Source organism: Echiichthys vipera (assembly GCF_963691815.1).
Source record: "Echiichthys vipera genome assembly, chromosome: 2".
In the NCBI taxonomy this organism is placed as follows: domain Eukaryota; kingdom Metazoa; phylum Chordata; class Actinopteri; order Perciformes; family Trachinidae; genus Echiichthys; species Echiichthys vipera.
Genome location: NC_139827.1, coordinates 37072940 through 37097556, shown reverse-complemented (window position 1 = coordinate 37097556; position 24617 = coordinate 37072940). Strand labels below are relative to the sequence as shown.

The 24617-nt window shown below is 41.3% G+C and overlaps 1 protein-coding gene across 1 annotated transcript in view; it reads right to left on the bottom strand.

Annotated features, from left to right (window-relative positions):
• The window catches only part of LOC310962982 (glycine receptor subunit beta-like), a gene marked incomplete at its 3' end in the record, with an annotated part of 302029 nt that overhangs the window by 82798 nt on the left and 194614 nt on the right, over window positions 1-24617 (bottom strand). Inside the window, exon 6 of the mRNA XM_083935608.1 lies at window positions 15859-15941. Within this exon, the coding sequence (XP_083791734.1) occupies window positions 15859-15941 (83 nt within the window). The remainder of the gene's footprint in view (window positions 1-15858; window positions 15942-24617) is intronic.

The window sequence follows — 24617 nt, the reverse complement described above, 5'->3', positions numbered from 1 at the left end:
AGCAGCTCCGCGAAGAAGGCTATCGGTTGCGGCCCCTCCACTGACTCAGGTAAGCCGATCACTGTGATATTATACCGACGACTCTGGGACTCCAGGTTGCTAACTTTAGCTAATAGCTTAGCATTGCTCACTACTAGGGTGGCACAGGAGGCCTCCAGTGTTAGCAAGCGCTCTTCTTGTAAATTTGCATTTATCTCGAGGTAGCCTATCTTCTGAGCGTGGTCGGACACTGTGGCGTGGACGTGGTATAGCTTTGCTTCAAGCTTTGAAATGGAAGCTTTGAAATCAGCAGAGAGGGCTTTGCGATGCTCCTGGTCTTTTACAGTCGGTCTGGTCGCATACTTCAACATATTTCGGTGGTGTCCATCAAACAAGACGAATATTACTGTCTGTTGTGACTTTTTAGGGCTTTTTTGGGGTCTGTGGAAGTAAGAGAAATGAGCTGCTCTCTTCATGTGGCTTTTGAAATGGCTAAACTGAAGTTGGTACACAGTATCCCTGGAATGAGACTATTCCTTGCTGATTGAGCAGATAATAAACTTGCAACACAGAGCCTAGAATGTGCAAGGTAAGAGATCTCGTGCCCATTCACCCATCACCTTGTAAAGATTCTAACAAACAGAGGAAATGCTCATTTCCTCATTTTAGGCACACACACACATACTCCTTAACTAACACGTTTGTGTGTTGCAAACACAGACACATCTCTCTCTCTAGATAGCCATATAGGGACATGCACTAAATTCCTTCTCTCAGCATTTAGTGTTATAAGATGTTGCTAGGCAGATTAACGTCTGTTGCCACCTTTTTTACCTTGGGGGCGTTACCATCAGCCCACCAGTGTATTTAAAGCCGCTACTCTTAGACCACAACAGACTCGTCTGATGTACGACCTGGTTTGTGTTGTATCAGAACTTGTCTCCGCTTTGCAAAGTGCGCCAATAAAGATATTGGTGTGATCTCAAGCCATCGTCTCAAGATCTCTTCTTCCATCCTCCGATCAACGGACCCGGGGAGGCAACTGCAGGTTGATCTCAACAATTTGGGGGCTCGTCCGGGATCGGAAGGAGGAGAAGGTAAATTTGACCCAAAAAGGTTTCTTCACGGGGAACAGCGTGAGACACAATCCGGCACATTAGTAAAGGTAAGCAGAACCTGTTTAATCGAAACTCTGCACATTGGGTATTCTAAAACATTGTGTCTTGCCTGCGCCACAGTGAGTAAACTATTTAAATTGAGATAATGGCAAAACTGAGAATGGTAAACTGAGAATGGTAAACTGAGAATGGTCCTGGGTCGTGGTTGACCCCATTGTTATTCTGACGAAGATACGGACAAAACCTAGGAGGTTACTGGGTTAGAGGCCCGGGGAACTGAGGATACCCCGAATTCTATAAGTGGGTTAGAGGCCCGGGGAACTGAGGTTACCCCGAATTCTATAAGCCGAGTCTGGGACTCATATGTAAAGGCATCGCAATTTTGCTATAAGCCGAGTCTGGGACTCATATGTGTGTTTGTATCGCAATTTTGCTATAAGTCGAGTCTGGGACTCATAAGTGTGTTTAAAGAAGTGTGGGAGGTTCATGTGTATATCCACTTTGACATCAGACTCAGGTTCTGAGGAATACACATTTCTGTGGGACAACAGAGTGTGGTATAGTTCTGTAGCTGTTTTTATCTGAAATGGGAAAAGTGGTGCACGTTCTGGGGTAACCCCAAGAGTGAAGGCGCACAGACGTGAGTCTGTGTAGAAGCTTCCTTTACTAGAACGGCATTACCGGCATTGACCCCGTTGACGAGAACAGAGAAGTGTTTTGGAAAAAAAATAAGCATTTAGGGAGAAAATGAATGATCAATCAATTCATTAAAGGAGTAGAAATTTTTAAAATGCAAATATAATTTGCATGAGAGTAGGGATTCCCAACTACGATAAAATGGGCGTATGAATGTGATAAGAAAAATAAACTTTGTGGTAACTCATTTCAGTGTCTAAATATCCAGTTTGGATATTAAAGGGTGCGTTGTCGTACAGACCACCTGGCTGAAAGATTATCCAAAGTTAGTGTATGTGTGATAAGATCTAACCATATTCATATGGAAAGATCAGCATGTGTGAAATCTGTCTGAGTGAACAATAAGCCCATTGAAAGTAAAAGCACATCCCAGTGAGTCAATAGAAAAATGGGAAACAAATTGGGAAAGTTAAAATTTTTACAGATCCTGCTAAATTGATAGCATATACATGGGTTAATGTGGCTGAGAGCTTCCATTTTGGCATTACTAGACTAAGAGGTTTTTTTATTTTTTTTTATTTTTCGTCTTTTATTAGGCACATGTCTAGGTACAAATGTAGTGAAGAGGGTAAAGTGATGAGAGAGAAAGGGACAGCGAGTAGGGAAAGATAGGAGGAAAGCAAACTCAGTTATAGAAAGACAAGAAATTAAAGAAATAAGTATGTGTGAATGATGAGGAGCAGTTATTAGGGATAAAAGACAGGGCCTCCTCATGCTGTCTCCAGGCCATGCAGCCCCTGCATCAAGCCCATATGCATATTCCCAGAAGGACTCTGACAATGAGGGGGAGGGGAGACTGAACCTGCATCTGATGTGTCAGTTGTCACAAAACCAGTGACTGAGGAAAACAGACTGAAACAAAGAAAAAGCTAGCATTGCTTCTCCAGAAAAGTTCTCTCTCCAAACAGCAACTTCTTTTTTGACTACTGGCCTGAAGAAAAGGAAACGGATGTCCACGGCACCAGATGTTCAGTTGAATTGAACACTGAAGAGCTTGTGTTCAGGACATGGCAGCCAGAGGAACTAAAAGATTGCAAGGAGGTGGGAGCTGGAGAGGTGTGAACGCAACATTCGACTGGCCATTTGGTTCGCTATACCAGCAGAATGGGGCACAGAATCCTGGACAAAGATTGCCTCATCAAGACAACAGCAGAAGGAGAGAAAGAGGGATACTGGGACAAGATCCAGAGAAGTCCTGGTTGCGTGTTTCTGCTTGGGTGTTTTTTCATGGTTCCCCCATGAACAGGCCATACAGACAGCGGAGGAGGGTCAGAGCATTTGAAAATCACAAATTAGAAATTAAAGATAAAAACATCCACACTAGATGACACCGTTAGTTGAACTTAGAATGAACAGGATGTTAATGTTCAACACATACATACACTTGCATATACTGTAGGAACATTTATTAAGAATAAGTATTGGTATCAATAGGGAAAATTAGGGTTTTGCAGTGAGAGTTGATCATTAGACACAGAAAGTTAAGGTTTTGATTACTATGCTCAGAAAAAATCTTTTTTAGCTCACATAAGAAAAAATCCAAGTTATTGAAAGCAACACTGATTATTTCTTATAAAACAAGCATGCCATTGTGGAATGTCTCAAATATAACTCCCATTTTACCTGAAGAGGCATCATAGATGTCCCAGGTTTGAGTTTCTGGTGATTGATTTTAGAAAATGCAATATTGATGCATCACTGTAAATCCTGACTCATTATTCTGGGTTTTTTGCTTTCACTCTCCATGGTATTTGAATTTTTGGAATTTAATGGTACAGTTTTCTGGGAAAACCTGGTTTAAAAAACTGCCATAGTGATGGTGAAGTTTTCAGAAACATACGTCTTGTTTTTGCAAATTGAAGCATTAGATATAACAATAATAATAAGGATAATATTATTAATAATGATAATAAGTGGGTCCTGACTGCATCCATAGGAACTGGATGGGTTTTTAAAATAAATAAATAAATAAATAAAATAAATAAATAGATTCAATTCTATTGCCACTTATGGATTATTTTATGTTTCTGTGGAGATCTCCCCTGTATAAAGAAACTTGGCCAATGACTGACTTTTTAGACTGTGACTGCTGAGGCAAACAGCCTCTACCGACTTAAAATGACCTACCTGATCGAGCTCTGATTGTTTCTTTTTAATTTTTGCATGATAGTTGTATGTCAATAGTTTTATGTCGATCAACAAACACTAACATCTGACCCTATTGTATTTTCAATGTGTGCATGTTCTGCATGATACTCATTGTCACACTAATGTTTAATGTCAGCCTGAAGCGCTGTACCGTCTTAATTTTTGGGCCTTTGATCCTACAGCTGAAGATGGAGAACCATTCTTGGATGGAAATGTTTAACAGTGGATCAAAACCATGGGAAGCATTGTTTGATACATAGTGTCTAACGATAATTCTGTTTTTCTTTATAGATGGTTCTGCGAGGAATCCATCTAACTGCTCTTTCTGTGTTTGCCTTTGAACTAAACTGCCAAAATAGCTCGTCTGCTAAGGCGACAGAGTTATTGTATTAATCTGTACTTTTCTTTCTAGGCGCAACAGATGATACAGTGTCAGAGTCACAATATGCTTTAATATTGTCCATAACTTGCAGACTCTGGGAAAAACTGTGGCATTCTCACTCCTACAGGAAAACTTTTTGTTGTAAACCTTTTGTCTCCAACACTTTTACCTGTTTACAGTTAAAAGAGTTCACGCTGACTGTAAAAACTCAGTTTTCACAGGGCAATGCAATAGCAGATGATGATACGGTGTGAATAGAATTGTTTTTGTTTTAATGTTTTTCGTTGTTTTTATTTTTCCTTGTCATATTCGGAGAGTTAAAAGTTAACCTCTACTAATGGTTGCAGTGTGTAGTCAAAGAAAGAGTTCGTTGATGATATTGTGTTATTTCAAGAAACTTATTTGACACTTTGTGTCAAAAAGGGGGAATGTGAGAAATAACCAAGATTGACCTTACTTTTTTTGTAACTCTTTATTTATCTATGATGTAAATCCCTGTATGTTGATTTACCTAACAGTCAAGCTATGAATGACTGCTGGGGGGATTGTGGATAGGAGACATGGGTTCCCGGAGAAAATCAGGTCAGATAACGGAACACATTTCAAGAATCAATGTTGGGTTTGAAACACAAGTTTGGTACAGTTTACCATCCCCAGTCACAAGGGAAAGTAGAAAGAATGAATCAGACTATAAAAAACAAATTGGCCAAAATCTGTGCACAGATCAAAATGAATTGGGTTGACGCCCTACCATTAGCCTTGATGCCTGTTAGGAGCTCTGTGAATCAGAGCACAGGTTTCACGCCTTTTGAGTTGCAAACGGGTAGGGGTCTGCCAGGGCCAAAGTCTAGGCTGCCTGGTATGAAAAATGATGACCAATCACTAACCAACAGAGAGTATTTCCGTGAATTGCAAAGTCTCGTTTCAGCATTCGCCAAACAGGTGACCGATCAACTCGGCAACGCGGAGGCCCAGGCAGCGCCGGAGACAGACTGGTAGGTGCTGAAGGTCATCAAGCGGAAGTGGTCCGAACCTCGCTGGACAGGTCCATACCAGGTGGTGGAGCGAACATCCCATGCCGTCCGACTGAAGGGGAAAGGCGACACTTGGTACTACTGGAGCCAGTGTGCGGCAGCAGCAGAACCACAACGCTCCTTGAGTGAGGTGCATCAGGACCTGAAAGCATCGTGCACTGTACCGGCTGGTACAGAAGAAAAGACCACCAACCAACAAGGGGCAGAATAATCCCCTGGTGGCACTGGAGGGAAGGTAGTATACCTGAGCTCGTTAAAACCAACACCCGAAGAAGACGACGTCGCCAGACCCACCATCTCCATGACAACGTGTCAACTGAACTTTTTCGTTTTTCTATCTGTAATATTTGCTATTTACTTTGCTTTAGGTTTGCTAAAACTAATACTCACAGGCACCACTAGGTTTTAGTGCTAAATCATGCTACTATTTGGTAATAGAGGGGTGTTATTATCGTGTGGTGCTCTAACATGTATAATTGTACCCCTGATTTCTTGGGTATGCGAGGGTCAGCATGAACAGAGTCAGGCAGTGACACCCCTTAGCCCGTTCTCTCGTGAGAAACGAGGAACGCAAAAAAAGGATAAGTGTATACAGAAATATAGTGAATTGAGTTAGATTAGACCCTAAATTCAACCTCGGCATTCCAATTTGACCTATGTAGCGTAATTCCTTGTGGAGGCAAGCCAACTTCGTATAGAGGGTATGACGTATATCTCTGCCAGCTGGGGTGGCCAGGGAGCCAGGTTTGGTGTCCTAAATGGAACCATGTCTGGCAGGCCACCAATCGAGACTTTAACCCGCAAACGACGACCTCGGAAGGAAAGATAAAAACGGCGGGGTACTTTCGTATACAGAGGGATTTTAGTGCACAAACAAACCCATTAACAATGAGTGTCCTACAATTAACAGCCAATCCGTATCCTAACCGCCCAAGTGGACATTGTTGGAACTATACCGAAAACTCCCTCTATTTCTTATTAGGGTTAGATATCACAGGAAAGGACCCTATGGGCCTAATAAAACTAAACTTACACCCGGCTCGTCCTCAAAACCTCACCGCATTAGCCACTGTGTCCACTCCAGCCCCGGCGACTAAACCGGATCTGGGATCTACCTTTAAGGTCATAGACTACTCTCTATTGAAACCGGCAGATGTAGTACGGATGGCTACCGGGTACTCTGAAGAAAACTTGTGGGTATCCTGGGTAGCTCAGGTAGCGCGAGAACAGAGTGAAGGGGACTGTGTAGCATGTGCATCTGCTCGCCCCAGTTTAGTAACAGTCCCAGCGCCACTCTTTCCAAACGACACAGTAGGCTATAATTGCATGATGAGCTTGACTAACGGCATTGATACCAGCTGTTCCACTCTGGGACATCTGTTTCCCCCGATATCTAACAAAACCACAGTAGGTCCATTTACGCCCAATAAGAACAATGGTACGTACATATGTTATGAATGGTCTGACTATACCCCAAGATGTAATCTAACTCACAGCAAAATGCCTGATAAACGCGACTATGGGTCCATAGACTCCTCCTGGTGCAAAGAAATCAGAAACGGGAGTGAAATTGGCATGTGGGCTCGGGCAGGATTGTATTACTATTGCGGCACTAACAGACTCTATGTCCGTCTTCTCCCACATAGCATTGCGATGGTAAGACTGAGAACACCTCTCCTTTTGATAGGCGACCATTTGAGACATCTGTCTGCCACCGAAACCGCTAGACAGGCACTCACACAACGTCGACGATGTCATGTGCTCGAGAAACGACACACCGGTTCATTTGATACGTCATTAAACAATCCTACATATATTGATGCAGTTGGAGTACCACGCGGGGTCCCCAACCGATACAAATTAGTGGATCAAGTAGCAGCAGGTTTCGAAAACATCCCCTTATCAGGGCTGTGTTCCCGATCACGCCTAACAAAAATGTCGATTGCATCAATTATGTGCATTACAATGTCCTGCGACTAACCAATTTAACCAGGGACGCAGTCGAAGGTCTTTCGGCTCAATTAGCCCCGACTTCACTTATGGCAGTTCAAAATAGGATGGCCTTGGACATGGTTTTAGCCAAGAAAGGGGGTGTGTGTGCAATGTTTGGGAACATGTGTTGCACGTTCATTCCCAACAATACAGCGCCGGACGGTTCAGTGACCAAGGCCTTAGAAGGATTGCGAACCCTCTCTAAAACTATGCACGAACATTCTGGATTGGATAACCCCTTGGATGAATGATTCACCAGAGTATTTGGAAAATGGAAGACATTGATTCTGTCATTGTTTCTGTCTATCGCTGTTTTCCTGGCTATACTAGTAACTTGTGGATGCTGTTGTGTACCATGTATCAGATCTTTGATGGTTAGGCTAATCACCACCACCATTGAAGGTAAAGCTCCTGTCATGATGACCATGCCTCTACTGTTAGCTGAAGAACAGGAAAACCAGGAGAATGAAGATGGTGACTATGTACGGGATATTAGACTGGTCGATGTCTAGACCCACTACAGATGTGATTCCAACGCTTTTTCTTAAAACCCATGTACGGCCGAACTATAGCATACGGCCGAGCTATATTCATGTTTACTATCAATGATTGTCTGCAATTGCGAACGCTTGATGTTGAGCTCTTTTGAGAGCTCAAAAGGGGGAATTGTGGAAGTAAGAGAAATGAGCTGCTCTCTTTATGTGGCTTTTGAAATGGCTAAACTGAAGTTGGTACACAGTACCCCTGGAATGAGACTATTCCTTGCTGATTGAGCAGATAATAAACTTGCAACACAGAGCCTAGAATGTGCAAGGTAAGAGATCTCGTGCCCATTCACCCATCACCTCGTAAAGATTCTAACAAACAGAGGAAATGCTCATTTCCTCATTTTAGGCACACACACACATATTCCTTAACTAACAAGTGTGTGTGTTGCAAACACAGACACATCTGTCTCTCTAGATAGCCATATAGGGACATGCACTAAATTCCTTCTCTCAGCATTTAGTGTTATAAAATGTTGCTAGGCAGATTAACGTCTGTTGCCACCTTTTTTACCTTGGGGGCGTTACCATCAGCCCACCAGTGTATTTAAAGCCGCTACTCTTAGACCACAACAGACTCGTCTGATGTACGACCTGGTTTGTGTTGTATCAGAACTTGTCTCCGCTTTGCAAAGTGCGCCAATAAAGATATTGGTGTGATCTCAAGCCATCGTCTCAAGATCTCTTCTTCCATCCTCCGATCCACGGACCCAGGGAGGCAACTGCAGGTTGATCTCAACAGGTCCTATATCAAAGTTGCGGGAATTAGACTCAACACACGTCTACTCCATCCCAGCCAAATTGGAAGTCCTTATTGTTGTTTTTATAGGTGCACTCTGTATTACAATTTGTAGACCATTGGTGCATTAATACCAGGTAGGCTTTAACATTTCTGTCTGGGTTGCAGGACCCTTTGTGATCCAAGTGCCAACGACCGTCGTTAGTGTGATAGTCGTTGGTGGGAAGGTTTCGACTTTGTTAGTGCTCTATTGAGTCTTAACGACAGTAGTTGGAGTCACAGGAGGCCATTTGTGAACAGTTGTTCTTTGACGTTAGATTGTTGAATCTCCTGGGAAGGAATGAAAGGGCAGCATTGTAAATTGGAGGTCTGGGGTGTCTCAGACCTCCTCCTCTGTTTAGGGATGGTTTCTCTACTTTTGCATAGATGGCTTATTTTACTCTTTCAGACCATCTGTCCAGGATGTGGATATTGTTGTAATCAAATGAGTGGGCTTTCTCCTTGAGATGTAAGTGGACAGCGAGAGCCAGGCCTGAAGAGTTAGCTCTCCTGTGTTGGACCATGCGTTTATGCAGTGGTTGTTTTGTTTCTCAAATGTAGAGGTCTTTGCATTCCTTGTTGCATTGAACAGCATACACCAGATTGCTTTTGTGAGCGTGTGGTGTTTTGTCCTTGGGATGTTCTTGTCGCTGTCTGAGTGCCTGTATAAGCATTGGCTCCCTATAAAATCTAGAATGGAATTTAAAATCCTTCTCCTTATTTTAAAGAGCTCATAGTACCGTATTACCCGACTAGATCGCTGCTCTTTGAGAATGCAGGGCTACTTGTTGTTCCTAGAGTCTCCAAAAGTAGAATGGGAGGCAGAGCCTTCAGCTACCAAGCTCCTCTCCTGTGGAAACAACTCCCAAGTGTTGTTCGGAAGGCAGACACCGTCCCCATATTTAAGAGTAAACTTAAAACTTTTCTCTTTCATAAAGCTTATAAGTAGGGCTTACTATTCTTACTCAATTCAATTTCTCTTAGAGCCTGCATGTACGGGGACTAAGCTGATTTTGTTTTGCTTACTTAATTATGCTGCTATAGGCCTAGTCTGCCGGGGAATAGTACTGTTGCTGATACTCTGAGCTTCTCTCCTCTCTGTATCATTCATGTCTCATCAATGCATGTCACTACACACAACTTCTTCCCTGGAGTTGTTTGTGCTTTGTCGTCTCACAGGTCTCTGCTGATCATGGTGGTGCCTCCTGCTGTGGTCCTGCATGACGCTTCTTGCTGCTATTATTACTATTACTCATATATACTATCTTATATATTATAAAAATTTGTAGCAGCCATGAACACATCATCAGTGATATATCTAATTTTCACAGCTGTTCTTACCACTACTCATCATTGACCATATTTACCACCATAATTATTATCATTGTTTCTACTATTCTACTATATTAACTGCCATAACATATATAATATTCACTTTACTATTGATATTATAGTTTCTTTTACTTTTGTGGTTGCTTGCATCTCTGGGACTGTCTCTGTCTTTCTTTGTGTCTGTCTTTTTCTCTCTCTGTCCATCTGTCTGTCTCTTCTCTTCCAACCGGTCAAGACAGATGTCTATCCTCCATAGAGCTGGGTCTGTTCGACGTTCCTACCTGTTAAAGAAAAGGTTTTCATTGCCACTGTGTGCACACATGAGTAGCAACTCATGGAGGAGTTGTTGGGCCCATACATAAGTCATAGATTGTGGTCTTTACCTACTCCATATGTAAAGGGTCCTGAGACAACTTTTGTTATGAATTGGCACTGTAAATAAAATTTAATTTAATTAATGTAAAAGAAAATGTTCATTTAGAAGGTTTGACAGTACTATGCTTCCTCACCTTCTTTGTTCTTTTTGGTGGTTTTGATGTTTTTTGTCTTCTTCTGTTTTGGGGTGTTTTATGTATCCAGACTTCTCTCTTACTCTTGCAGGTGGACCCTCCCCTGGTTTCCTGGATTACAGACTACTTGATGGGTCGACCACAGTATGTCAGACTGCAGGACGGAGTGTCTGACACTGTGGTCAGCAGCACTGGGGCTCCACAGGGAACTGTTCTTTCCCCCTTTCTGTTCACCCTGTACACCTCAGACTTTCAGCTCCTCTCTGAGTCCTGCCACCTGTAGAAGTTTGCTGACGACTCTGCAATTGTTGGCTGTGTCAGTGAGGGGAATTCTCCCTTGGTGTAACACTGAATGCCGGAGGAAGTCTTTTCTTCTAGTGGCCATCAAACTCTATAATTCATCTACACCCGGTCAGGTGAGGAACAGTGGAGACAGTGTCCTGAGCAAATTACTTTGTCTCATCACTGTATCACTTTATTTAGTTGTACTGTAACTTAGTTCAGAAATGCTGCTACACTTATAACACTGTTATCACTTATCGCTCCTTATCACTTATCACTTATTTAGTTTGTACTTATTTTATTTCAATATGCTGCTAAACTGCACGGTGCGTATTGTTATGTATTGTATATACCTATGTTTATCCACAATGTCTGTTGCACTCTGGCAATTGTTTGATTTCTTTTATGTATTTCCCTCGGGATAACTAAAGCTTCTTGAATCTTGAATATTGAAAGTTTAGAATTTAATGTGGGCTCTGTTTACTTTGGGAGGCGGTGAAAGACTTTCTTGGGAGTAACACCACTTCATACACTTCAACACAAAATAAGGAGCATGCAGCCAAATTGGAAACTACCCTGCCTTAGAACTGATGACTTCATAAAGCTAGATGGCCCTGTCACATTGCAGGAGTGTGAGGCAGCTGTTAAGGACATGAGTAAAGGTAGATCACCAGGGTCGAGTGGAATTCCACCAGAATTTTAGCCAGTTGACTGCTCCAGCTACAAGCCTCTTTTTTGCTTTTAAATGAAGATTTAAAGATTTACGCAAAATCACTGGCCCGGTGGCTTCAATGCCTTTTCACAGAATTGGTTCATTGTGATCAGACAGGGTTTATAAAATCTAGACTTGCTACAGATAATGTTAGAAGATTATTACACGTTATAGATGGTGCTCGAGGCTCAAGTTACCCTGCTGCTGTTCTTTCACTAGATGCAATGAAGGCCGTTGACCGCCTGGAGTGGTCATTTCTGTTTCTTCTTCTCTGTTCTACTCGAGTATCCATAACGGATAAAGCACTTTTGCAGAGTACGAGTATAATACACTTCAATATCCGTGCTTGGATTGAATGCCCTGCCGGGCATCAGAGTTTTTTTTTTTTAAACCGTCAGCTGTCAACACACATGCACACACGCACACACACATACACATACACACACACACACTTGGTGTGGAAATAAAAAAGATATTAAAAATCACAATGTTCATAAAAAAAGTAAAAAAAAAGAGTTATGTCGAGTATGTAAACTCTTGTTCCTTACGTGTTGTATTCTTTGTTGTTAACTTGTTGTGTAAATAGTTTGTTTACTGTTGTGATCAAAACCATTGATCTGAAGCTCAATGCTAATGCTGTCCTGGAAATAGTTTTCTTATCAGCAATAAATATAACTATTTCTGATCAACCCATATTAATTTCATGCTTGAAATTACATACTGATTAAAGCACTGGCCATTTCAAGACAACTCGACCTACTTCCTGGTTAAATTCCGGCCACTTCCTGGTTAGACCATGCCCGCTCTGAGTACGGATATGGATACAGATACTGCTGTACTCGCTCATCCCTAGTTAGAACTGTGGAGATTTTTAAACATGAAGTATTGATTTTTGTCACAATATGATTTAAGTTTTGTTATTTCTCACTATGCATGCTTTCACATTATTATCAACTTAACATAGGTGGCATTATTAAAGGCTGTTGCAGATAAATTCCAGGTTAAAACTGGGTGCACTCAGATGAGACAGATGAGAGAGGGTCAGCCCACAAGGAAGTGAAGCCAGACCATGCAGTTGGTATTAAAAACATTTTTTTGAAAATTTTGGAATAGATCTTTGGATTTAGTCTTGTAATGATATTGTTTTTATTTTTATATTATTACTTTTCATTAAAACCTTCCAACCTGGTTTTGCTTTGTTTTGATCAAATGTTTATATTTCGCAAAAAAATGTGGTTGTATCATGCAAAAAACCCCAGCATTTTGACGTTTTACTAAACAAAACATTATAAGAGGTGGTTGGTGGGTTCACATATACAAGTGTCTTACATGAAACGATTGGTTCCATCCCAGCCTAAACAATTGTTTCACTGTTTCAGTCCCTTTATCTTATAGGAATGAACTGAACGTTGGCATATAGTATTAAACCTTCAGAACATTGTCGGACTAAACCCTACTTGGTCTTACTTTGAGCTCTAGGGGCTTGTAACATAGTAGTTTTATAACCACAGGAGAAGCCCTCTACTGGAATCTATGGACAATACTCTATTGCAATAACCAGCACGCATACACCCACTGAAATTTGCATAAAAATAGGTGGCCAATCACGACGTGTCTATCTGAATACGTGCTGACCAACAATACATAACACAGTACACACCATTGTTTGCTATCCTACACCCTATTTGGAAAGTGGTATAGGAGCTACAGGGACCCTACTTAGAGGGCTCTGCCTGTGCTAATAGGAAAAAAGTTAAAAGAGTTACAATATTGTAAACTTTCCTTCTATCAGCCTAGTCCTCTACTGAACTCTATGGGTACAGTGAATGGTAGGTTTGTCAAAAAATATTATTAAATTACTAAAATAAGATACTAAAAATTAGATAGAAACAAACCGGACAAAGCAGATGCAATTTTGAGTGGAGGATAGAACACATCAAGGGGGCAAGAAAGGACTGTGATGTGCAGAGGGACTGCCTTTTGATTTCCACTTTCTGGAGAAACAAAAATCTTAAATGCTCAGTAGACAGGAAATCACTCATTTCAATCATCCCGATCATGAGTGCAATTGTTAAAATGATAGAAGGGAATTTACTGTCACCCGTGGCAAACTTGTAGGTATGTGAAGACATTTGAGGTGGAATTGCTCCAGAGTCCAGACTTTAACGTAGCAACATAAACCTGATATTGTATTAGCAGCAGCCATATGCCCTTTGCCACATTTTAGCAACCTAAAGCCCATCACAGCAACTGGAGTTGTTAGAGGAAAATAATTTAGCAGTTTACCTGTCCAAGAGAAGAACAGTAAGCTCTGAGTCCAAAATCAAACCGATGTTATCCCCAACTTCTCTCCATCTTTGAAACACAATGCTGTTATTGATATGCGTTTTATTGCGTTTGTTGTCAGACTCTCTTTTAGACTTCCTTTTTGACAAATCTTTCTTCCTCTTCTTAGATTGTTTTGCACTGAACGCAGGGGTTTCCAACCGTGGAATCACAATCTTTCCTGTCCAGTCATCTGCCATTGCTGCAGACTGGGTTTCCACCGAAGACACGTGAACGCGCATCTGCTTTAATAGAACAGAGCAGCTAAGAGAGCGAGCTCTGTGATTGGACAAAGTCTTCCATTAGGATAGATTATTTGCAAGCTGAAAACAGAGCCTAGGAGAGACACAGGTCTGATGTTCTCTCACATCACTTCATTTACATTATCCCCAAGGTTATTATGGAAGGTTTGGCCTAATACTGCCAAAAATAAGCTGCCTACTGAGCCTTTAAAGACATCCTGGTGCATACCAGTCTGAACAGAGAGACGCACACCAGGTTAGTGCTTCGAGGATTAGCATCTTTTTAACCCCCATGCCAAATTATATTAGGGAGACGAAAAATGCAATCTGCATCAGAATCAAACAACTTAACTAAACTCAACTAAACTCTTTTCCACAGATTTTTATCAGGGACCTGCAGTGGGTCAAAAATGGGTCTGAAATAGCTTGTCTTTTTGGAAACCAGGAAGTAAGTGCAGTTGTGAGTGGGAACGACAGATACTGCCTGTTTCGGTAACAGGTCGTGTATCTCTATTGAGATGTAATCTATCTCCGCCTGTGCAGCTAGATTTACCTCTTGACGCCCTGGAACAGAGAGGGGACGCTGCAGAACTGGAGAGAATAACCCAGTCTCAGTGTCTTGTCCATCCATTCTGGTAAATTGCAGTTGCATTGCCACTCTCATTAAAACTGTGTTATAGAGGCGAGCAACCTTTCCGCTGCCGGACCCTACATAAACAGAAGGCTGGCCTAACATGGAAAGGTCTGAGCCAGCAATGAGGCCCATGACTAATGGCTTGGCTGTAAAAGATGTGGCAGCTGACACTGTCTTATTGTACTCGATCCCTCTTGTCTCTTGTGTGGAAAGTGGTGAGGGACAGGAAGACACATATTACTCCACTCTGTGTTAGGCCATTAGGCCGCCGTGAGGTGTGATGAGGTCCATAAACTCATCCAAGGAGTGTGATGTATCCAACAAGGAAGCCTGTGGAGTTGAGTCAGTGGGACACATGGGCGCTCTGTATTGTCTAAGGTCCTTTCTCCTCACTGACGTGTTATTCACTCTGATCCAAAAGCCCCTCTTTCGTGCTCCAACCTGCTGCTATTGCAACACCCTGAATCAGATATTGACCTAGCCGATGCTGGGTCCAAAATGTCAGTCTGAGATGTTTGGCGGGGACTTCCGCTGAAGAGATGACAGCAAAACGCCAAACACTGCTGTATTCCCAGCTGAAGAATGTTATCACAATATTCCAGGAACTCTCTGTCCCGAGGGGGTGATATATGGTGGGTCAGCATGTATTCAGGTAGGTATTTCCTGGTTGGCCAGCTTTGTTTATTTTTTTATTTTGATTCTATTTTTTAGCAGTTTTTCAAGCTTTTATTGTATAGGACAGACAGCAAAGGGCTGCTGCCGCTGCCTCGATGACCTTCAGCCTCTTTACATGGGGCGACTGCTCTAACCACTCAGCCACCAGCCGCCCCGGCCAGCTATGTTTATGCAAATTAAGGTGGATGAACGCATGCTGGTTATTGGACGAGGGCATTACCCATAGAGGAGAGAAAGAACTGCTTTCAGAATCAACTCATTATAGGATCAAGCCAGCAGATGATCGGATTTGAACAGGAGCCACAACACATGAATTTAGGGATCTGCAACATTGAAGCTCCAAATTGAGATAATGAAAATATTCTAAACAGCATCAGAACATAAGTGTGGAAAAGACTTTACCCTTGAGTCTTAAAGCTGTTAAGCTGTCTGTAATTATCCAACAGTGTGTGTGTTTGTGGTTGTGTGTACTCACAGCTCTCCAGCTGCATCTTACACAGCTGTGTGTCCATTGGGAAGAGTGTAAGATCCAAGGGGCATGACAGTGTGACCGACAACCTACACAGAAAACACACACACACACACACACACACAGACAAACACACAAAAGGCAGGGGTAAAAAATAAAATGCCACATCAAAGGATATTGAATTTTAAATGTACCACTGGTTTATGCTTATTAACATCTCTCTCTCAACTAGTTATGCAAGTGTAAGAGAGAGACACCAGGCAGAGGGGTTTCCCATCGATAAACCTCTTCAGCTGCAGTATGTCAAATCTCTAAAAACGTAAATACAACGTTGAACACGGAATTATTTAACTCATCCAATACTGAAATGTTAGATGAGATAAAAAACTTTTATCAAATGTTTAATGCACACAATTTTAATATTGAACTCTAAGTTTTAAGACAGGAATAGTACAGTAAATCGAGATACAGACTGATGAAGCCATATAAACCATCCAATCTCATCAAGAAGAGGAGAAATTCTGGTCCTGAGAAACTGAACCAGACGATTAAGTGACATTGTTTATAGCTTTCAATCTCCTTCAAGAACGGTCGAAGGTACCAAGGCTTTCGAAGGAATTCATTGTGTTTCCATTGGCTAAAGTCATATCACGAAAGACACTAAATGATTATCGCCCGGTGGATGGTTCTCCGTCTTGTGCACTTTCATGGTCCACCGAGTCTCCTCAGGGCTCTTCTATTTGTTTTGTAAATATAAGCAGCAATCCTGTGAATATTCTCATTCGTCCAGGTCATCGTTATCCTCAAAGAAATTTAAGTCAAAGTTGCTTCTGACTTAAATTTCATTCGGGATATAAGCAGTGATTATAAACATTTATATAAATAATATTAAGTAGTAGTAGTTAATAGTAGCAGGAGGCGTAAAACAGTTTATTAACCAAACCTAAACTAAATTATAATTCATTTAGAAGTCTTGTTCTTAGTCTTTCACATTAAACCTGGAAAATCGTGCAGCAAATTCTATTTGTTGTAGTGTACCATGCTCCTGGTCCGTACTCTAAATTTCTCTCTGAATTCTCAGAGTTTCTGTCAAATTTAGTCCTTAAATCTGATAAAGTAATCATTGTAGGAGAGTTTAATATTCACATGGAAGTTGATAATAATAGCCTTAGTATTGTGTTTATCTTTCTCTTAGATTCGATTGGTTTTAGTCAGGGTGTACATAAACCTACTCACTGTTTTAATCACACCCCCGACCTTGTTTTGGCTTATGGTGTGGAAATTAAAGACTTAATAGTCTTTCCACAGAATCCTATTTTATCAGACCAATATTTAATAACTTTTTGAATTGAAAGTATCCTGAAAATTCGACAGTAAATGGCATTCCACCAAATTGGAAGAATCTTGCTTAGTTTGGCGAGAAAGTCTTAAAACTAGTGGTGGGACACGATTAAAAGAATTAAACTAATTACAGTAAGTAGAGGCTTTGTAATTAATCGCAATTTATCGCATATCATATCAACATTTTTCAATTTAAATGGATTTTGATATATCATTCATTCAAGATTCAAGATTCAAGAAGCTTTATTTATCCCGAGGGAAATTATTTTGCAACAGTTTCAATACAAAGGTGGGAAAGGATCAGAGTAACAATAAGCATAAACATAAATCAAATCAAAATAAAGCTAACAAAAAATAAATCAAGCAATGAACTAAGTGTGACAGAGTGCAACAGACATCGTGGTTAAGCGTAGGTATATACAATATGCAACAATACGCACTGTTCAGTTAAGCAGCAGATTGAAATGAAATAAGTACAAACTAAATAAGTGAGAAGAAGCGATAAGTTATAAGTGTTAAAAATGTTAAAAATGTAGCAGCATTTCCTACAGAACTAAGTGACAGTATGGCACAGTGGAGTGTAGCAGCATTTCGTACTGAAGTAAGTTACAGTAAGTTACAGTAAACCACAGTGAAATGTAGCAGCATGTCCTAAAGCACAGTAAGTGTAGCAGCAGATAGTTACAGTACCATTAAATAAATAAATAAATTGATGTAGTGGTGATATTAAGAGACAGTGTAAAGTGTAGCAGCAGTAAGTTACAGTACCACAAAATAAGTGATGTAGTGGTGGTATAAAGTGACAGTGTAGTATAGCAGCATTTCTTACTGAAGTAAGTGATAGTACAACTGAATAAAGTGGTGCAGTGATGATATAAAGTGACAAAGTGACACTTTATTCATTCATTCATCTTCAACCACTTGTCCCTATCGGGCTCACAGGGGGGCTGGAGCCGATCCCAGCGGACATTGGGCATGAGACGGGGCACACCCTGGACAGGACGCCAGTCTATCGCAGTGCACATAGAGACATACAACCATTCACACTCACATTCACACCAACTGGCAATTTAGAGTCATCAATTAACACATACATGTCTTTTGACTGTGGGAGGAAGCCGGAGAACCCGGAGAAAACCCATGCAGACACAGGGAGAACAGGCAAACTCCAAACAGAAGGGCCCCAGCCGGGATTCAAACTAGGAACCCTCTTGCTGTGAGGCGACAGTGCTAACCACCAGATCACCATGCCGCCCAACACGGTTTTGATATATGACTTAATATATTGTAAAAAATAATACAGTGCTTAGTCCGGTATATTCAAGAAAAGTGGACACCGAACAGTTTAACATAGAGTGCTTTTTCTCCCATGTTTTCAAAATCACAAAAAAAAATGATCCATCAACTAATGACAGTCCCTCCTAGGAGCGTTGTCTGTGCTAACGTTAGCTGCAACATGTTTGGCATGGGGGTGGAGCGGAGGCTGAAGAGCTCCGGTGGGCGGTGAATTTTTACACAGCCTTGCCCTTGTCCATGTTTCCTCCTGGGGCCTGTTTCACAAAGCAGGTTTAGTGTTAACCCTGAAATGAGGGAAACTCTGAGTTTTCCGTTTCACAAAGGGAGGTAACTCAAACCAGAGAGAGAGGGGTAACTCTAGGCTGTTTCACAAAGAGAGGTAACTTAACCTCTCGGTCAGTTACCATGGTAACATGCTCTCTGAAACTAACCTGGTCGGGACCAGGTTTTTCTCAGAAAACCTTGAGTTTCTCTCTGTCTCCGCCCTCTTTCAGCCACACACGGTGTTTGATTTCCTCATTCATTCAGTCAGCACGCGAGTTTTGGCGTAGTATAGTTCCGTCTGTTTTTTCAGAAAATCACTGCAAACATCAGTCATTAGAAGTTATATTAGGTGGTGACTATTTCACTACCATGGCATGTCCTTCTGATAACAATCCCGTGGATGAAGGTGCAGAATTAGTGCGCAGAGAATTATATATTCGTCGGGAGATGATTATCAAACTATTGATTATAGATGTTCTTGCATTCTCTTTTGTTCAGGCAATTCTCTTTTTGAGCGGTACCGTTTCATATCACAGCAGATATTCTGTGTTGCGCTGCGTTTTTTTGCAAACGGGAGTTTTATCAGACCGCGCATAGACGTCCTTAATATACTGCAGCCATAATTACAAAATGAATGAAATGGATCTTTTGAGCAAGTTGACTGTATGTGACTTAGCGTTTCTAAATATAATCCCAGCTTTTCTTGCAATTCATAGGTTCAAAAGTGTGTTCTTTTAGTTGGGTTACCGGTATATAAACTACTCCTATACAGCCTTCTGATCCAGAATATCGCCCATAATGCGAGGGGGCTGAATACGGCACAACACCGTTTCATGTCACAGTCCATCTCATCCCTCCTTACATTTCCAACATTAACAACCAGTAATGCTCTTATATCACAGAAGATATTGTGTGTTGCGCTGCATTTTTTTTGCAAATGGGAGTTTTTTATACAACATTTATATGTTGAATAAAAAACAGCCACTTACGGTAATATTTACTTTACCATGTAAAACATGCTCAAAATGAGGCGTCACCATGAGACTGTGCTGAGGTTTTACCTGTTTGAAAAATGTTTTTATGTTTCATCTTAAGCTGCGCTTCTCCCCTGCGGGGTTGCACTTAAATGAAATAAATTAATAGGCTCCCACTCAAGCAGTTTCCCCTGTGATATTACTGTGATTGCAACAGGACTACATTTAAACTTATGCACTGACCCGAGCAGCAATGTTCTCCTGCACCGTCTCCCTCTCTTTTGCTGCAGCAGCGCTGTAAACCTGCTCAAACTCCGTATGAGCGCATTAATATTTACAGTTGCTGTGGTAGCGTAGCCCTTCGCTTCCCCGTTGCCATGGTGACTCGTCGAATCAGGGCTCCATTGATGCTGTCTTTTTTTACTTGTGGTGCACGGTCAAACTACTCTGAGTTGATCAACCTAACGCAAATCTGCTGTTCTGGAACCGAAAACTCAGAGTTTCCTATCTCAGAGTAGATCAACTCAGAGTTCCGGGTTAGACTCAGAGTTTTTTGAACCTGCTTTGTGAAACAGGCCCCTGGTTGTTTCTTAAAGCCCAGTTCAGACCACAGATTCACAACGCAACTGTTTTAGAACATTGCAAGTGAAAGTTGCAGCAGTGTGAACTGACCTGTCTCGTTGTGAATCTAACCGACTGATGGTGTCGCACTTCAAAATCTTCAAATCTTCAGCAGCTGGTTTTTAGAACATAACACACGTCACCTGTTTCAACAGCCAGTCAAGTCTGAGCAAAGTCCACTGGTCAAGTCACTGACAAACTGTCATCTGGTCGAAAAGGCTGTTATGAATGGAGGCTCACAGCGTCCTGTGCGTCAGTATTACAGGCCGGGCGGGAACTCGTTCAAAGAGCAACGTTCATTAATTCAGTATCAACTGGACTAGTACCAGTTTATCTTCAAACTCAGGAACCTTTGAAACCAGTGGCGATTGCTCTAAGACTGCAAGGGAAGCTCAGCTTACACTAAAATGTCACAAAAAAGTGGTGAAATATGAACTGCTGTGTGTACATTTCATTGACTAATTATGTGCTAGAAACCCTTCATCTTTTGTTCATAATCAGCTACTTATCACAGGTAAACGGCGCAACATCCTTCTCATTCATCCCCACGGCGCTTTAAACAGTCGAACGCTCAGCTTCTACTAACTTCAGTGGGGAAGCGTAGAGCGGGTTGTTCCACTGCAGCTAAACTAGATGGTCATTGGATAAATGCTGGGCTCTGTCCCGCCTATTGGACGGTCAGCGTCTCTGGGGTTCTATGGGACAGTGGGTTGGCCCGGGCGCTCGGCTTCTGCATGATGATTGGATGAGCTGTCTGAGGCAGAATCCTTTTTTGTAAATGAGGGAATCAGCGATCTTGAAAAAAAACAGACACCGGAGCATTTTCATAGTTTTTCATTCCGTTGTTCTGAACTGATCCGGAGACTTTACCGATCCCCAGCGACTTTGTCTTTGATTGTTAAAAACGGCTAGCATTGTGTGTGGCGACAAATATAAGCAATATATACGTAGCTATAATTTTCCAAAGTTGCGCACAGTAAGAGTGAACGTTGAGTTGATTCCATAATAAGGCTTGAGCAGAGAGCTTAAATAAAAAAATGACATCATAAGTAACAACGTCATTTTTTATGACCATGCCCACTTCAAATCCAACACCAGGAGAGCTAAAAAAAAACTGAAACAACAATATACCGAATTTGGATTTAAACCAATTGTTAATACTTTCTATAATAAGTTCACTGAATAGAAATAGTACATTTTATTATATATTTACAAATACAATTAAAATGATTTGTTGTCACTGCACATTATCTGGAAAATACTAACTAAACTTTTCTCTGAAAATCTTTGTTTTTCATTACGGATGAGTAATTTCTGAAAAATTTAGCCTTCCTTTCTCATTGATTGCGATAACTGTGACATTTCTGGGGAATAGAAGGTGGAAGATACGGACATCTGTCTTGACCGGTTGTGGAGGAAGAAAAGGAGAAAGAAAGAAAGAAGAGATGGACAGAGAGACAAAGATTGAAACAAACAGACAGGGAAGCATGTATACGGTGAATAGAATCGGTCCAAGGACAGAACCCTGTGGTACTCCATGACTAACTTTAGTGTACATGGAGGATGAACATGTATAAACCCAGATGTCAATTAGAGGCTCCAGTCTCTGTAGCAGGATGCGATGGTCATTAGTGTCGAAGGCCACACTAAGATCTAGTAAAACAAGTAGAGACAAGTCCTTTGTCTGAAGCTATTAGAAGGTTGTTAGTAATTTTTGCTATGCTATGATTCATTCTAAAATGAACGAATGGGGGTGAATGAGCGGCTGTCAGACAGAGAGAAAGCGGGCAAGGTTGAAGCAGTGGATTTTCTTACAATGGAAAAGGAATCGGATTTGCGTGTTTGATTTGCTCAGTTACACCTGATGGAGGGCAAGAAGAGAAAGGAGGGGCTGAAAAGGCCAGAATGGAGAAGAAGCAGATGCTTGAAGAGAGTGCATCAAAATGGTCAAAAATCACAGATTAGTTCTGAAACAACCAGGCGTCAACTAGTGCTGCAGGTGAGTTGACATGAAAACGGTTAGCTCAAGCTTTGACATTGTTGCGAATTTGCAAAACATTTTAGCTGAGTTCTTCATAGTTTCTCCTCAGTGGGGTGGTGTCATCATGTCACGGTCTGCACCGCGAGTTTTACACACACACAGACACACACACACACACACACACACACACAAAGAGACACTCCCTGTCCTGGTGGAGGGGATGGGTTGGGCCCGTTGTGGGCCGGTGCAGTAAGAATTGTCCCGGTGGATTTTTGTGTCCCACTCCGCCATGGTCTTCTAGCAACAATGCAATTACTTCTCAGAGAAAAAAACAGAAAAGAATGCAAAAATACCGAGAGGAAAGGTTAGAAGGAAAAACATGGGTGGAAAAAGTGCACAATACCATCTATGAAGCGCAATGCGCTGTGTGCCGACTTTTTCCATAGGCCATGGTGGACTAAAGTGACCTAAAGTTACAGGCTTCCAGAGGTGGGCAGTGGGCACACAAGAAACATAAGGGACACCAAAACTAGGGGAAACCGAGACCAATTAATTGTCCACCAGGCAACGCCAGAGGCAGATATGGTATGTAAACAATGATTTTTAACCCTCTGGTTAAAATGGGAAAGTACAATGAATGTCTGAATTGTATGGAGAAATATATAACAATATTATTTTCTGTGTTATAAGTACAATTGCTAAATGAGTACATTAAAATTAAATTAAATTATGAACTGTCTTGCACAGAGGTTTACTCTGTGGCACTGAAAGACAAACAGCTGGTGGCTGAAGCAAGAGCTCAGAAGAAGTACAGACGGAAAAAAAAAATAAACTGACTACAACTGTAGGCTACAGTCATGGCTTTTGAGGCACAAGTGTTTTTTGTTCACAAGTTTTACTCAGACTTTATGTTTGCACTTTTCTTGTTGCATTAATTGTGTACTATGTTGTGTACTATGTACTATGCTTTGTGTTGTTTAATATTAATTTATACAATTTAAAGTTAAGCAGGAAAGATATTTATTTTATTCTGTTAATTTTTGTTATTTTACATTAAAAAAAATGCTGTATTAACTGCCATAACATATAAGTCATATTCACATTACTATAGATATTATTATAGTTACTGTTACGCTTTGGTTGCTTGCATCTCTGGAAGTGTGTCTTTCTCTCTCCTTTTCTTCCTTCCCAACCGGTCAAGACAGATGTCCGTCCTCCACAGAGCTGGGTCTGTCCGACGTTCCTGTCTGTCATAGGGAAGGTTTTCGTTGCCACCATACTCTACAGAGGAATTGTTGGGTCTATGTAAATCATAAATAAGTCATAGAGTGTGGTTTTTACCTACTCTGTAAAGTGTCCTGAGATAACTTTTGGTATGATTTGACACTATAAATAAAATGTAATTGAATTGAATTACACTTTTGCACATGTTCAGCTTTTTAAATATTTTTTGAAAAAGGAAAGTTTTAAGTTTACTCTTAAATACGGGGACAGTGTCTGCCTCCCAAATAACACTTGTTTGAGAACCTTAACTTCTCTAACTGTAGACATTGTACAATTTCAAGTATCCAACTGTTGTGAGTCGGTGGAGAAACATGTTTCCATTTGGCAAGCAGGGTGGTAAAGGCCACGACAAGCTGTGTAGTAATGGGAAGATTTTTGCACGGAGCAAGCCAAAAAAGAGCAGTGAGAGGATGGAGTTCCAAATTTGTGTTAAGAGCTTGTTCGACGGTTTGAAATATATCGGACCAAAATTCATTAATCCTCAGGTACGTCCAGACCATGTGTGCGGGGTCAGCTGGGGACTGCTTACAACGGTTACAAGCATCACTGTGAAAAGGGTATATCTTTTTTTTTTACATATTTAGTGTTGGTGAAATGGGTTCTATGAAGCACCTTCCACTGTAATAGGCCGTGCCTGGCACAAATCGAGAATGAGTGGGCCAGTTTTAAAATGTCCCTCCACTGGACCTCAGTAATGTCTACCCCCCAATCCTCTACCCATTAATTTTTAGGCAATACTGTGAGGACTGGGCTCAGAAGAGCAATCTTATTATAAATGACAGATATCAGTCATTTGTGTTGTACGTTGAGAGACAGGAATTGGTCCATCTCAACTTCAGGGGGGCGGTTCGGAAAATGTGGGAATTGCTTTTAGATAAAATGTCTCATTTGAAGGTACCAAAAAAAATGGCAATTAGGCAGGCTGTATTTGTCCAACATATATGCAAAGGACACAAAAAACACCATCCTCATACAGGTCATTAAACATTTTGAGGCCCTTATCT